The sequence below is a fragment of the Schistocerca americana genome, chromosome 3 (genome assembly GCF_021461395.2).
Source record: "Schistocerca americana isolate TAMUIC-IGC-003095 chromosome 3, iqSchAmer2.1, whole genome shotgun sequence".
NCBI lineage: Eukaryota > Metazoa > Arthropoda > Insecta > Orthoptera > Acrididae > Schistocerca > Schistocerca americana.
Window position 1 is genome coordinate 525747951 of NC_060121.1, and position 17622 is coordinate 525765572.

The 17622-nt window shown below is 37.3% G+C and overlaps 1 protein-coding gene across 1 annotated transcript in view; it reads right to left on the reverse strand.

The window, feature by feature from the left end:
* Nucleotides 1–17622, reverse strand: part of LOC124607017 — a 231844-nt gene that overhangs the window by 129711 nt on the left and 84511 nt on the right. Inside the window, exons 3-4 of the mRNA XM_047139176.1 lie at nt 12534–12641; nt 12279–12427 (exon numbers count right to left, since the gene is read on the reverse strand). Of these exons, the coding sequence (XP_046995132.1) occupies nt 12279–12427; nt 12534–12641 (257 nt within the window). The remainder of the gene's footprint in view (nt 1–12278; nt 12428–12533; nt 12642–17622) is intronic.

Sequence of the window (17622 nt, forward strand, 5' to 3'; positions counted from 1 at the left end):
ACACAAAATAACCTGTTGCAGAGCATGTTGTACAACATGATAATCATGACCTCGGTGCCTGTTTCACCACATGCACCTTCTGGATTCTTCCCCCAGACACCAGTTTCTCAGAACTCTCCAGGTGGAAACTAGCACTACAACATTTCCTTGGTTCTTGACACCCACCCAGCCTTAATTTACATTAATCCCTTCCTTCACAGCATTTATTCATGGTAAAAACACCTTTCTTCACTCCATTTTAGTTTTGTACATATTTTACTTTCTGGCTTGTCTGTATTTTGCTGCCCCCCTCCCACCTCTGTTACATACAATGCACTTAGCTTTACACTCTTATTAACGAGTGCATTATGTTTTAGAAGCAATCTATGTCTTGCATATTACCCTGTCTTCTACCTTTAAGCTCTCAAGTTTTCAAATCTCGTCCGGTGCACTCCCCAACAATCAATCTTTCCTTCACATCCAGTCCAGTAAGTCTTACCTGATCTGACTACTTATGTGAACTTTACCCCTTTCTCTAAGCCTCTCCAGTCCTTTTCCTTCACCCCTTTTCCTTCCCCTTCAGCTCTTCTGCTAGAAGAAGGAGCCACTGGCTCTGAAAACTTGTAAATGTTAAATCCTTTTTTGTGTGTGTTCCCCTGCCGCTGTTTGGTTAGTAATTTTTTTATCTCTCCATTCACATTATTTTTACTTGTTTCAGTCACCCTTTATTATTTGGAAATCATTTTTCCACTGCTGCATCATAGCTATTAATGCCAGTTTCGGTGTGGACATCCTCAAAGATGTCAGGTCTATTTGTTGCCATTAGATCTAACATATTTCCATCATGTGGGGTTCTGCACTATCTGTTCTATGTATGAGGGGCATTCTATAAATAATGCTACACATTTTTTTTCTTTCCTGGCTAATTTTGGTCTAAAAAAAAGAGAAATTTGTCTTGGGACATCATAGAATGTTCCTGCTTCAGCCCCTTGTATATGAGACAACTTTCTCAAGGTCAAATAAGGAAAGGACAGGTACTTTATTTCAGTTTCTATAGTAATGTGTCACATCACTAACAACTTTAATCTTAGCACAATTCAGTGCACTTTTAACCCATATGGACACAGACTCTGATTCATTTACTTTATGACAATTCCATGTCTTCAGAACCAATGGCATGGTAGACATAGAATAAGTAGTACCACAATCTCTGTTATACATTTCACATATCTGAAATGTGCAATAAGCAATAACTTCTCGGCTGTTAAAAGTCTCCAGCCTTGATATAGTTCCACTTTACAACCACATACTAGAGACACAGAAACCCAAGCATTACCATGTGCACTAGCATCTGCATCAGTAAGTGTAAAATTGAGTATGTATCCACAAAACACTGAAGGACCATGCAGAATAACTTGCACATCTACTTCACTCTTCGTAGTAATAGCTATATTAACAATAGCCTTATATCATGTAAGGCATGAATGCCTTCTCCTCCTAAATTAATGTGGCATAACTAGTCTGTGTCGATGCTGCTGGATGTGCGGCTGCTCAACGATTGATGCTGTCTCACCAGAAACATCACTTATATAGCTGCCAGTTGTGGGTCTCAGACCTCCCATTGGCATGGTTCCCCCTGTGAGATGTCAGTGTCTGTTGGTGAATCAGTATCTGGCATAACTAATCACTGTGGCTCTAGTACATGGTGGTAAAGTGGAGACTATCAGGGCTGGAGACTTAACAGCTGAGAAGTTATTGCATATCACACATTTCAGATATGTGAAGTGTATAACAGAGATCATGGTACATCTTGTTATATGTCTACCATGCCACTGTTTCTGAGGAAGAGGAATCATCATGAATCAGAGACTGTGTCCGAATGGGTTAACGGTGCACTGAATTGTGCTAAGATTAAAGTTGTTGTTGAAGTGACAGATGGCGACATTATGCATAGCGTTCAAAATAGCATCTGTAATAGAGGTGTGTTTCAAGCACAGAGCTGTCAGTTTCTTTTGTCAGAAAACCAGAGCATCACAGATACTGACAGATGCTTGCAGAACGTCTATGGAGACCTGGCAGTGAACAAAAGCACAGTGACTCATTGGGTGAGGCATCTGTCATCATCGCTACAGGGTCATGCAGACCTGTCTGACCTCCTGCATGCCAGCTGGCTGCACACAGCTGTGACACCTGCAGTGTTGGAATGTGTGGACACTCTCATTCAAGATAATCAATGGATCACAGTCAAACACCTCACTGCACAACTGGGCGTCTCTTTGCTGATGCTGACACATTCATCCACCAGTTGGGGCACTCAAAGGTGTGCACCTGCTGGGTTCCTCGTCAACTAACAAAATACCATAAAGAGCAAAGGAATGACCATCTGTGTGGAGTTGTTTACCCCAATGGGAAGCAGTGCAGTACATGGTTGGTGGGAAGCACTGCTGAACAATGCAGTGTAACAGACAAGGTTCTATGTGATTCCATACAGGACCCGGTTTCACTCACAAACCATTCTAATCCTAAGCTACAAGAATCCAACAAGCTGGATTCATATCTACTCCCATCTGAAGAGCTATCAACAGCACCATGAATGAATCCAATTGCTCTGGATCTCATGCAGCTGGCTGCACTGTCTCCTGTGTTGCCAACTGCACAAAATCCTGTAGCACATACAGATAAAACTTGCTTGACTGTTCTCTCATACAAATGTCACATTGGCAACCTATTAGTCATAGGACAAAACTCAAATTACTATCTTTTTGGCAAGATCTGCCTCCACTGGCGAACGATACAGTCTGCTGGAAATAAATTGTGTCACACACTAGCCTGAAGCAATATGAATAAAAGAGATAACAGCTGAATCTACTACCATAACATTTACTGAAATGAGGATCTCACACTTTGGCTACCTCATATCCACCACAACTATATAAATAAATGCCGTGTGGCTAGGGCCTCCTGTCAGGTAGATCGTTCGTCTGGTGCAAGTCTTTTGAGTTGACGCCACTTCAGCGACATGCTGTTGATGGGGATGAAATGATGATAATAAGGACAACACAACACCCAGTCCCTGAGTGGATAAAATCTCTGTCCCAGCCAGGAATCGAACCCAGGCCATTAGGCATGACATTCTGTCGCGCTGACCACTCAGCTACCAGGGATGGACTCCACCACAACTAACCAGGGCCCACAGTTTGAATCTGCCCTATTCCTAGAATTGTGCAGTATGGCAGGTACAAAGTGATTCCAAAGCACTACAAAGTCCTATTGAGCAGTGGCACTGCACATTAAAGGCAGCCACCATGTGCTGTGGTGGACTACGGACTGAGGCACTATTTTGGATACTTCTGGGAGTCCACACAGCACAAAAACATGAACTCAGAGCCACATTGGCTGAAATCTAATTTGGAAAAACGCTATCTCTGCCAGCCAACATTGTGTTCCAAGAACCATCAATTATGCCACCACACCTATCTGACCTGGTCTTTCATGTCAAGCAACACACTGCTTACCTCCACATACCTCCACTCCTTCCGTACTTGGTGTCTAAAGTCTTTCTACATAAAGTACTTAAAGACTATAACTTTATAATGTTATGAGATGACATGGTACAATTGCCCTACATCCTCATACTCAGGCTCCCAAAAGGTGTTTTGAATAGACTATCGTACCTTTCACATATTATTATAGCATCTATTAACCGTGTCAAACCTGCAAGGCCACTACAAATATCTCACTAGACAACAACAATTGCCAAGTTCTCCCCTATGCTACACCTGTCGACCTCCACTAATGAAGCCATACTGTCAATCTTCAAATTGTGACTGGACATCCATGAATTCCGATGACCATCTTTGCACATAATTTCAACATTTCCAACTATTGCACGACCACAATGTTGCTGTTTTGCCCTCACTGTGGTGCACAATTTAAGCTGTTGGACAATGGTTCTCACGCCAAACATCAGGTGCTATGGATAACACTCTCATGCATCTGTGACAGTGAATTTCACTGATGACCTCTCTGTTGAGCAGCCTAAACACTGTAATACATTAAACAGAGCTGATATCCAATAACAAAATATCCATCCATGAAGCACTTCTTTATTCTGAAATCAAACTTTCCAGCAATTACTTCTCCAGTAAGTCATGTCTGTGCTACACAACCAAACAGTTTCTGTAGCTTTGGCATTTCACCATACTACAGAGTAGCAGGTACAGTCATTTTTAATGTACACACTGGCACTCTGATTACCAAGAAAACAGGAGTCTGTACTGCTTCTGACAGAAAACATTTTTCAAGTTTACTGTTCAACAACATCAAGTGAGCCTTGTTTTTAATGTTCCCATTCATGCACTCATGTATTCCATTTGCTTGTTGTGCTCATCTCACAATCAATTCCCTTCTTTTTAAAACAGGTTTTCATTTCATTTGAAAAATATTCATCTCTGTTATTGCAGTGGAATCTACCAGTCCTCAAACTGAAATGAGGTTTTGCCATAGCTTCAGACCGTTTAAAGTTTTCTAGTACTGGTTTATTTTGCATCATGTGCCACCTTACCATTGACATAGCTGACAACATTGATTTCTCTGAATCACATTGCCTTCAGAAGAGTTCCAGTTTTTGCAACACTAATCCCTACCTGCCTTTCAATGATTTGCACTTTATCAATGCCTTTTAAGTCATTCACAAAGTGTTCACTCACACCAGAGTCCAAAGGAAAGGAAACCAAATCATTAAATGCACCAGTCAAAAAATATTTGTGAAAACGCTACCAGTAATAGAATGGGATTCTAATTCTTTAATTTTGTTCTACCTCCTTGTTTGTGAAGTGATTGGATCCCAAAAGCAATCAAATAATCATGCAAAACTAAGAGGGAACTTTACGTTGCAGTTAGAATGTCTAAGGACACAACAAAAATCCAGATGAATTTGCAGTTGCGAATAATGACTACCATCAGCTGTGGAATGGAGTTTTCTCTGTCATCATTCCATTCTACAGCTGATGGTAGTCAATATTCACAATTGCGAATTCATCTAGTGTGTTTCGTAACAGCTGTGATCACCACAGTGCATCATCAGCAGAATAACTCAGGTGCTGGAATATCTTACAACAAAAATTAGTCTCATAAAATGTACTGTAAGATCCTGGACAAGTATAAACAAAAATGAAAATCATTTTATTATGAACACGCAATTGATAACTCAATAATAAAATGAAGACTATTTGGCATATTGTTGGATGGGAGACAGGGAAGAAGAAAAGTACTTTAGGAGATTTCAGAATAAAAATGAAGGAAATATTGTATGTAATCCTGAAAACAAAGCACATATTTTCAACAAACACTTCTTGTCACTGTCGGAATGAATAGTCTGCAAGAGCTCTTTTAATGAAACCTTGAGTTTTATGCAAAACATTGTTCCCACAAATATCAGTAATATCTGTATTAGCCCTGTCACAGTATCTGGAACTGAAAGAACAATAATCAGTCTGAAGAATAAAAATTCCACTGGAGTAGATAATATTGCTAACAATTTGTTGATACACTGCTATGCTCCTATAAAAGACACACTTAGCCATATTTCCAATGTGTTCTTACACCAAGGAGATGTGCTCCACAGATTCAAATATGTTATTGTGAAACCCATCTTCGCAAAAGGTGGGAAAGTGGAAGTATACAAGAATTTGGTGTCATCTAGATAGATTTAATGTTCTCAGTGAAAGACAGTTTGGTTTCTGAAAGGGTCTGTCAAGCAAACAAGGAATCTATGCTTTTATAAACGAAGTTCTGGAGTCTCTGAATGACAAAATTGTGACAACTGGATTATTTTTTGATTTACCAAAAGCCTTTGACACTCTGAACTGCTGAGTACTACTACAGATAGCTACATTATAGGAATAACTGGTGTATCGAATAAAAGATTACAGTCATACCTCAAAGACATGAAGCAGAAAGTACTATTAGACACCATAGACTATTTTTGTGGTGGTCTGGTTTCATCAGAGTGGAGAAGCATCAGATTTGGAGTGCCACAAGAATCCATTCTTGCTCCTTTCCTGTTCCTGATATTATAAATGACTTATCATGATATAAGAATGCTATCACTGTAAAGATGACATGTTGAGTTGCAGGCAGGCATGACAAACTGACTGTTACACATTTGAGCTTTCAGCCAAAGCTTTCTTCAGAAAGGTAAACACACACACTTTCACACAAGTAAGCACACCTCATGCATACATGAGCCCTATCTCCATTCCCCCCATAGCAGCATGAGGTGTGCTTGCTAGTGTGTGGCTTTGGCCAGAAGCTCAAATGTGTAACAGTCTTTTTGACATGTCTGTCATCTTTATAGTGAGTAGCAGTATATTCTTTTCATGATTTTTTTATATTCCAATCTGATTTTACATTGTCTGAATTTACCAGAAAGTACAAAGCTACAGTGCAATTTTACAATTTTTGTAGATGGCACCAACATTATGATTGATGGTTTACATGTGAAAACCTTGTAAAATATATTCTCACCAATTTAGTAAAATGGTTTAGTGTGAATGGACTCTGATTAAACTTTAATAAAACCAACTTTTTAAAGTCACTGCAATTGCCAAAACTGAGGAAGAGCTAACTGTTAAGTATGCCACACAAATGATAGAAAGAGTTGAAACAACAAAGTTCCTGGGAGTTATGATTAAACGCAGAGTGAACTGATCTCATCATTCTCGTATAATAAACGTTCAGAAGAGACACAGCTCATCAGTTTCTATGTTATGTATTATATCTGGGAGCACTGAATAAAACACTATGAAAGCAGCATACTAGAGATACTTCCATTCTCTAATAGCATATGGAATTATATTTTGCAGAAACCAATCCCAAGCAAAGAGAATATTGTTGGCCCAAAAACAAATTATAAGTTCTGTATCCAACAGTGATTCAGATTCCCCGCCTAATGTTGAAGTGGACATGTCTGAGGTACTAAGGCTGTGGCATGCCATCATAGAGGAGCTGCTGCCAAGATATGCACGTCACAAGGTGTCACACCCAGTGGCAACTGTCTGCCGCTCAGCCTATGGCCCAGGCTCAGTGCACGGCTCACTCCTTGCTGTACTTTGTAGCTGTTCATATTGCACCACGGCATGGCCAAAGTGACTTAGTGTGTTTCCAGTCTCAAGTGATTAATGGTATGAAACTGTTGTATTGTTATGTTGACTTTGCTATGTCCCAGATGTGTTAGTGCTTGGCTCATTTTGTGAACTCACTCCATTGCAGACTTACAGGAACACATGTTAATTTCCCTGTGGTTTGGAGTACCCACTGGAAAAGTGATGATAAACAGTTTCTACCTATGCTGTGCAGGACAGAAAAGGAAGAATAATGAGAGATGCAGGCTGTAGATGTAGTTATAGAAATCTTGTTTGCAAACTAAAAATTCTTAATATGATTTCCCAGTATGTATATTTGCTTATGTGTTTCATTAGTAAAAATACTGAATTGTATAAAAGAAACAGTGAATACCATGAATACAATACAAGGAGAAAACACAATTTCCACAATGATTGTAAATATCTGAAGATGGTGCAGAAGGGAGTGCAGTACAGGAGCATGTATGCTTATAATGCTCTTCCTCCTGATATTAAATGTAAGTTTGATAAGCCCATGTTGAGGGAGTATCTCAGACAATTTGTTCAGGGAAGGTCATTTTGCAGTTTGGAAGAGTTTCTTCATCACAATGAGAAACCTTCCTCGAACTCTAAAATTTATGTGTGATGTAATACAATGAAAGACTGAACAGTTATGTAGATAGTCATGTAGCAAACACAGATATTTTCAGTGGTTTCCTCATTATTTTTAATTTGCCATGTCTGCTACATCATGTAATTTGTCATCTAACCACTTACATATAATGAAAATATGATCTAACTTTTGAATTTTGTGTAACATTACTACCTACCTATTGGTGTGTTTAGAAAGATCACGCTAACTGTTATTAGTCCAGTAATGGTATCACAGAAAAGGCCCTTCGCTTGCAAAAAATGGGGTAGTAGACTTTATTTTCTATCGTATGCACTTAGTTGTGAGAGCACGTAGAATGCAAGTTTTCAACCTTCAAAGACCTCAGGATAATTTTTTGTAGGAAAAAAAAAAAAAAAGTAAAAAATGTTGGCACTTCTTTCAGATTTTCATCTATTGCTCGGAAAATATGCACCCTACTGAAAATTTTACTGTTACCAAAATGACAGCACATTAAATTTTTCCTCTAATGACCTACTTCAATGTCAGAATTGGTGCAGTCATTTGGCCACAATCAGTTGTCATAGCTTGGTCATTTTTACCAGCCTGGCCAAAAAATCAGCAACAATGTGTGTAATTCAAAACAGCTACTCCAAATGAACAAGTCAAGTAATCAAAGTTGTAGAGCATGAAATTTTGTGTTACAAAAGCATCTAGTTTTTCAGTTTTAAGCAGTATTAAGCATTCACACACTTGAAAGTCAAAGTAATTCCATTTTGTAGCTTTTTGTAAGTCGAAGTCATTCAATCAAATGTAATTTCCACTAGGAAGACATAAATATGTCTCACCTTTGGGTGTAGATGTATCTACAGATCTCCCTTGAATGACGTCATAAACAGCAAGGCTGCTATCCCCTCCATTCCTTTTATTGTTTCCATTGTTAGTCATGCCCAGTCTTTCTGTGTTGTCTGAAGGACACATTAAAACTCCTTGTCTTCCAAAATTCTCATTTCTGTATTTGAATTTACTTTTGTTGTGTGGTCAGTTCATTTAAAACGAGTGGCCAACATTGTATGGAGATGTGTTTTACATGTGACGGCAATTGGGCAGATGGTGATGTGGTAAAAGTGAAACATTAAAGACTGGAAACACTACTACAATCTGGTTAGGATAGGTAAATCACAGTGCATCTTAAGTTATTAACTGGTCTGGCTGAAGCTGGTGTGCACAGTGCTTATCAGAAGTACAATAACCCAAAACTGATTAGATCGTATTTGACAAAAGGCCCTGCACTGTCAATGTCAAATCTTCAATCATACAAGAAGGTATTTGATTTAAATAAACCCTACTTTTATTGTGGCAAGGAAATTGATGCTAGCTGGGAGGAACTTAGCAGATTTCCCTATGCAAAATGAAATAATGTTCATAAGGTGATGAAACTTGAATTAAGAGATACTGTTATTGGGGTAGCTGAAAAGCAATGTCATGAATGGGCCTGTGAAGTACTGGGACATATATTATAACTTCAAAGTTATAACACTTACATCCTCCACTGTAGCTCTCAAGATAGGGAAGAATTGGATTCCTACCATAAACCCATTAACATTGTTTCACAGAATGTGTGTTATCAAGAAGTCTGAAAAGTCTTGAAGTTCTGTTTCTCATCTGAAATTTCCCCACACCCCATGTAATTGCTCAGAGAAGGGTACAAAATCACTTCTCTATGATGCATTCACACCTCTCCAACAGAATGACAAACCCAAAATAAGAAGCTTTGTGGTGGATCATAGTCACCTGCTCCATATATCAGTTTGGCACATCAAAGAAAACTTTGGAGTCATCTGCATGAAATATGAAACCTATTTGTGAAAGCACTACAGATCCGAAATCACAGTTATATTTGATGGCTACCCAAGTGATGCTTTGAAAATGGGAACAAAGTCTTCTGAAAGATCTTGTCGTTTAAAGACACCAGGTTCTTCATCAGATATCATTTTTGATGAAGATAAAAGTGCTGCAGTGACGCAGAAGAAGTTTTTGTGAATGAGAGCAACAAGAACCACTTGATTTTGATGCTCATGTAGAAATTTATGGATGGAGGTATTCAAGTGCTGCAGGCAAAAGAAGATGCAGATTCATTAATTGTGGAAGCGGCTATTTCCCCAAGCTGCTGAGTCTGACAGTGTGGCAATCATGAACGAGGACACTGACGTGCTTGTTCTCCTAATGGATTCCAAATGGGTGACATTGGACAAGCTCAGGTATGAACATTCTGTAAGGTCTGCTCTGAAAAAATCTTTCAAACTTGAAAGGCTACCGCCAACATCAAATGCAGCAAGGTGGCACTCATTGTGATCCTACCATCAAGTGCAATCTCGGCAGGGGAAGAAAACTGATCCAAGCCAGAGGGGATGGTAGAAAAACATATCAGGCTTGTTTCCTGTGACAATGACAAAAGATGTGACACTACACATGCTACTGAAGATGGTTTCCTGTGCATGCAAAACAGGATGCACAGCATTATGTGGATATTGCAAATCTGGACTGAACTGCCAAATGCTGTTTTGGCTTATCTTGCAAGAATGTCCAAGAAACTGAGATTGATGAACATGAGGAAGAGACTGAAGATACATTCCAGAACAAGGAAGTTGCTGAAGGTGCCAAAATGGATCCTAAAGGCCGGATGCTGGACCAGAACCTGGCACAGTCTCCCAAATGACCTTGATGGAATTGAAATTTGATGAAATGTGAATCTCTGATATTTAAATTGTGCGTGTGTGTGTGTTTTTTTTTTAATATTGTCATGCCCTTTTGTTCGTTCATTTGAACAAATTTTTATATTACTCACAAGTAAATACATATCAGCCATTACTATGTACTTAGTTTTTATTTTAAGAAGCCACTCTTAGCAAGTAAGGCATAAATAAAAATGAATAAAAATACACATGATTGAAGAAAATAAAAAAGATATAGATAGAAAGTTTATAGTGCTCATTATGGAGCTGTCTTCCCACTTTAATTGAATAACTTTGACTTTAAAAAAAATTTGCATTCAGGTATATGAATGCTTAATAGTTCCTAACACTGAAGAACTGGATGTTTTTATAACATGACATTTCATGCTCTACAACTCTGATAATGACACTTTTCATCTGGAGTAGCCGTTTTTGAGTTACGTGTGTTGGAGCCACTTTTTAGCCAAGTTAGCAAAAATGATTGAACTTTGACAATTGATCAAGGCCAAATGGCTGCACCAATTTTGACTTTTAAATTGTCTCATTCAACACAAAATGTAATGCTCTTTCATTTTGGTAACAGTAAAATTTTCAGTAGGGTGCATTAGTTTCTGAGTAATAGGTGAAAACCTGAAAAAAGAAAGTACCAAAATTTCTTGTATTTTTTTGGCCACAAAAAGTTGTCCTGAGGGTTTTGAAGGTCAAACGTACTCTCACCTTTATGCACAAGGCAAAAAACTGAAATCCTGTACCTCATTTATTGCAAGCAGAAGGTACACCTTTACTGGACCAACATTAAATGTAGAAAAGAGGAACTGGCAAACACTATATCCTTATGAGGTTATCAATTCAGTTCAATTCGATCTCTTTACTCATTCGTTAACAATATACATTATATGGACGTAGTCAATTGCAATATAGTTTCTTCACTGAGAGAGTGATGGAGTATGAAACAAATAAAAAAATAAATAAATGAAACAACACATTTAACTCTCTCTCTACTACTACTACTAATACTAATACTACTCTCTCTCTCTCTCTCTCTCTCTCTCTCTCTCTCTCTCTCTCTCTCTCTCTCTAACACACACACACACACACACACACACACACAAATTAAGTGAAGCAACTGTCAGAAACAGCCTTAATAAACAAACATCAATAAACTACTGTGACCTATTTGTGGTTACTTGAGCTACATATACATATACATAGTAAAATCAATGGGAAAAACTGCTCCTTGAAGGGGGGGGGGGGGAGAGGGGGAGAGAGAGAGAGAGAGAGAGAGAGACAGAGAGAGAGAGAGAGAGAGAGAGGGAGAGAGAGAGAGAGGGAAAAAAAGAAAAGAAAGAAAGAAAGAAAACTGCTGATTCTTCAGTTACAAGAAATAGCTGCTGTTCATTTCCCAATCATAGCTCAGTATTTGCAAGCCCACCATGGCATTAATAATAGTAGTTACCCATGAACCATACAACAGAGGTCTCGTCTGATGGCAATGAGCATTGCTACATGTCAAGCAGCTAACAAGGACCTCCAATTATTGAATCTAACTACAACTTGTACAACTCTGTACCCTAAGCAAGGAGATAAAAGTAACATGGAAATTACTTTTCCAGTTATTGTCAGTTCTATAAATGTGTATTTGTAGAAGTTGAGACTTTCATTGTTTCTTGATTTGCAGTTTTTGTTTCATAATTTTGATCATATAGCAGCTGAGTTCTACTTCCTAATTTCTGTCAAATTTTCTAAAGCTACTATTTTTTTCCAAAATATAAAGTAATTTATCTCTAACTGTATACAGTCCACTTATTTTATCCAGACTAAAATATATACCACATTTTTCCTTTATAGCTCACTTTCCATTTCTTCATTGGTGTAACAGGTTTAAACAGGATCCCTTCAGCACCAAATTCATTATCATTAGCTCCAAACAAAACAGTATCTGGTATTTTTTGACTGCACAGAAGACCTATTCCAGGCACCTACAATTGATAAAATTCTTAAAAAGTTTATGCATATTAAGAAAAATGTAATTTACTTTAAAGTAAACGTTTATTCAGCAAACAAATAGTCTTATTGTTTACTTACAATTAAATAGCAAAGACCATTTATCACCCCTAATGGTCTTCGTTCGCTACCAGCAACAAAATAAAAACCTTTCTTGTTGGTTGCCATGAAGAATACTGCATCAAATGCCTGAAAAAAATAAGCAATGAGTTTATATAAATTCTTTTATTGAGTCACCAAACTTTTGTAAGTAATTATTTGACATCAACAAATTGGTATGAACACCACTGTACTCTATGATACACATTAATGTTCAAAGTAAGATATGTGTACTATTTTTAACCCTAATAGAAGGCAAAGAGAGGAGGGGGGGGGGGGGGGGGGGGCGTCAGGCAGGGAGGAAAGAAAGCACCCTAAAGGTGTGTTTACACCTTTGCACCTTGTGGCTAATTGCTTGTGGCTGTAGCTTGCCTCACATGTAAGTACTGGAGCCCAGCATTAACACAGGTGTGAATGGAACTCGTATGCACATATTAAGAAAAAAGCACGCAACCTACATGCGTGCCTCTACTTCTGTGTAGGGCGAGATACAGCCACATGGTGATGAGCCGCAAGATGCACAGGTGTAAATGCACTGTGTTCCTTCAGTCCCATCATGAAGTGTTCAGGGGCATGGAATGGGTTATTATACATTAACAGGAAGAAACAACCATCGGAAGCTTCTTCTGTAAAGTATATCAACAACCAATTACAACTACTGCTAATCTGTCAATGTTTTTCATTATGAAAATTACTTTATTATTACTTCTTTTTCATGCACTCTACTGAGGTTATTATATTAATTATTAGCAAACTTCCACCAGCTCTCAAACATATGTAAACAGTTTCAAAATGTTAATGTTCTAGATGTAACTGGTGTTGGTCGAAGATTCCATATCTCACATGGGCTTCATTTGAACAGTCTTGGGAAAAGGTTCCTAGCACAAAAACTAATTGATATAAGCACAGGCAACAAATTCAACAGTAATGACAAAATTTGTTTCATCGCCAACCACAGAAAAGAAAAATAGTGATTTTTTTCCACAGCAACACATTCCAGTAATAGTCAACACTCAAATAAGATCTTTTTTAGGCTAAAGAACAGAAGAAAGCACAGTGTAAATGTTGTACCTTTTGATAATTTAACTTGTGTGAAAACTAACAATAAAGAACCAGTTAAAAATACAATTGATAAGCTATATTGTTTAAAAATATTTCATCAGAATATGAGAAGTCTTTTGAATAAAAAAGAAGAGCTGATGCTTTCACTGCAAGAAACAGCTGACACAGACGGAATTATTCCTGATGTGCTCTGCCTAACTGAACACCACTTGGAAGCCACAGAAATTAATCAGCTACATTTAAATAGTTATAAAATTGATTCTTCCTACTGTCAGAGCAATTTAAGACAAGGCGGTGTGGCAATTTACACACACAATCTAAATATTGTATTGAACAGCACTTTGAATGTTGTGCAGTCAAATTAGAGCTTGAATCACAGTTCCTGATCATAGTAACAGTTTACAGGTCACCTATGGGAGACATTCAAAAATTTCTCTCTCAGCAAGAAACAGTTCTTACTAAACTTTATAGAAACAATAGTAATGTCATCGTATGTGGTGACTTTAACATAAACTTACTCACAAAAAATAACAACCAGAAGCTATTAGAATCACTACTGTTAACCTTCAATCTGCTCCCCATGATCTCATTCCCAACAAGAGTATATGGGCACAGCAAGACCCTGATTGATAATCTGTTCCTAGATCCCACAAATTACAATGAAGTGATGACATGGGCAGTAACAAATGGTCTGTCTGATCACGACGGTCAAATGACAACCCTAAAACTTGCCAACAGAAAAACAACACATGGCCATTGTAACCAAGTTAAACATGTTAGATCAATAAATGCTGAATCTACTTGCTTATTCAGAAATAGTTTATGCCATGAACAATGGGAGGAAGTATACCAGGCTGACACAGTGAATGAGAAGTTCAACTCATTCCTGAACTTATTCCTTAAACATTTTGAAGCTTCTTTCCCCCAAAGACAGATTAAAATCAAACCAATCTGTAGTAAGAGGAAAGAGTGGCTAAACTACTGGCATAAAAATATCATGTAACAAAAAGAGAGATCTGTATGTACAACAGAGGACTAGTACAGACCCAGCAGTAAAGTTACATTACAAGAAATACTGTAAAATTCTAACAAGTGTAAGAAGGCCAAACAATTGCACTATGCACAAAAAATTAGCAATTCAAACAATAAAATAAAAACCACATGGCACATCATAAAAAGTGAGACCAATAGGAACATAAAACCTGACAATAATAAACACAAAGCTGCAGCCTCAGATTTCAACATTTTTTTCTCTCTGTAGCTGAAAAAACAGTGAACCATAATAAACAGGACCACACAGAAGCTATTGAACTACTTAACCACATGCAAATAACATCTAAAGTAGCACTTCATTTCAGAAGTACAACCCCTAAAGAAATTTCTCAAAAACTCAGATTCCTGTGGATACGATGGCATATCAAGTAGGATTCTAAAATCATGTGCAGACTTAATCAGTTATATATTGTGCTATTTATGTAGCCAATCTATGGAAACTGGTGTGTTCCCAGATAGATTAAAACATGCAGTAGTGATGCCAATCCACAAAAGTGGAGCAAGGGATGGAATATCCAACTATAGGCCCATCTCCCTGCTGCCAGTATTCTCAAAGGTATTTGAGAGAATAGTGTATGACAGGATTTATAGTCACACTACACAAAATGGCTTACTGGCTCCTACACAGTTCAGCTTTCCTAAGGGCTCCTCCACAGACAGAGCTATATTTAACCTAACACATGAAATTTTAGGTGAACTAAATTACAAAAGGTATCCAGTGGGGATATTTTGTGACCTTGCCAAGGCATTTGATTGTGTAGATCATAACACACTCTTAAAAAAGCTTCCACATTATGGCATTAAAGACAAATCTTTGACTTGGTTAGAATCATACTTACAGAACAGGGAGCAAAGGGTTGTCTTAAGGGGGACAGGAACAGCATTAACATCAGACTGGGGAAATATAAAGTATGGAGTCCCACAGGGCTCAATTCTTGGGCCATTAATTTTCCTGATCTACATCAAAGATCTACCAATCACAATTAACAACAGAGCAAAAATAGTAATGTTTGCCACCGATACAAATATCCTCATAAAAGGACCCAACTCAACAATGCAGGATACAGCCATGACAGTCTCTGTTCAAGTACACAAATGGTTCACTGCAAATAGCCTAACCTTAAATATTTCAGAAACCAATATGATACAGTTTCTGACAAAAAATAAAAAAAAATTAAAGCTCCTGAAATACATGTTAACAATCAAAAAATTAATGAAACCACACATAACAAAATTCCTAGGTATCCAGACAGACAGTCACCTAAGATGGAAAGAACAAATTGATCAGCTGGTCAAGAAACTTAGCTCATCGTGCTTTGCACTAAGAGCTCTCCATCAGTCAGTAGACAGAGAAATAATGTTGTTGTCATACTTTGCATATTTCCATTCTGTTCTCTTCTATGGCATAATCTTCTGGGGAAATACTGCAGGTGTTGAAAAAGTCTTCAGAATACAAAAATGAGCAGTGAGGCTAATATGTGGGGTCCCTAATGGGACATGTTGCAGAGGTCTCTTCAAATCTCTTAAGATACTTACCATCACAGGTCAGTATATATACTCACTGATGTTATTTGTAGCCAACAACAGGGAACTGTTTCAGAAAAATTGTGACATCCACAACCATGACACAAGACAGGTGAAAAATTTTCAACAAGGCTCTGCATCTCTCACTAAATTACATAGGGGAGTCACTGAGTCAGGTATAAAAGTCTTCAATAAGCTCCCCATCAATACAAAAAAAGGAAGTAAATTATGTACAGGTTTTCAAAAGGAAACTAAAATTATTTCTCATCGAACAAACTTTCTATAAAATGAATGAATACATATAGTTGTGATGTACAAGAGTGGGGGAAACTGCTTAAGAAAAGCACTCCCTTAAAGATAGAGTGTGATGCTGTTACTTGTAGTTTAATTGAAATTGTGGTGATAAAATGTAAATTTATCTGTTTCATTATGAGAAAATATGAACTCCCTTGTATCCCACTATCTTGAGCATTCACTTAAACCTCTTCTTAAGGAATGCAGTTAAAACCTGTATTCATTCAACCCATGACCATGAAGAACATTTACTTCCTTGTATATGTCAGTAGCATAAAAATATGCACTGTCACTTATTCTACTATTTTAAGCAATCACTTAAACTGTTTTTGGCATAATGCAGGCTTTAATACTGCATGCAAGTAACAATGTCTGTGCAATGTGATGTATAAATGTTAATATACTACTGTAATTGCATCAATTGACTTGTCCTATATTACTTGTTCACTGGCTGTATAATATGTAACCAATAGGACCAAATAAATAAATAAAAAATAATAAAAAATACTCTTATACCTTTGATTAGTTGTTTTTATCTACTGCTTCACAAAAATAAGCATTTTTAATGGTTCTGATTCTTGAAGGTGTTATCTACATACTAAAAAGTTTAAACAGAATTGCTGCACGATAAAGAATGTCTTTCAATAGAAGTTCTGGTCAGGTTAGTTAAATTAATAATTTTAGATGTTATTTATAATTTCATTGTTACAGAAGTTTAATTTTAGTGCAAGCAGTATTAGTGTATCTGCTGATAGCAGGTACTGTTGCAATGAGGAAATACAAAACGACAATCTATTCCAAGAAAATAAAATTTTATTTTTTGGTTTCTACAAGAATATTAGTATAAAATTACCCACTTCATTGTTCAGATTTTCATATGTCATATAATCTTAATTATTGATGCCATAATGCTAGGTGACTTTGAATGGCGAGGCAACTCTGAACAGCAATTTAGCGTCTTTTTAAAGTAAATGTTGCCTTCTAGTGTGTAAATATGGAACTAAGTCAGAGTCATTAAATATCACCAACACAGAAAATAAAATAATTTTCTGGAAATGTAAGTTCCTTCACAAATGCAGAAACATTTTCCTATTATTAGAAGCATTTTGAGTTTAGAATTTGAAAGGAGTTTTTGTGG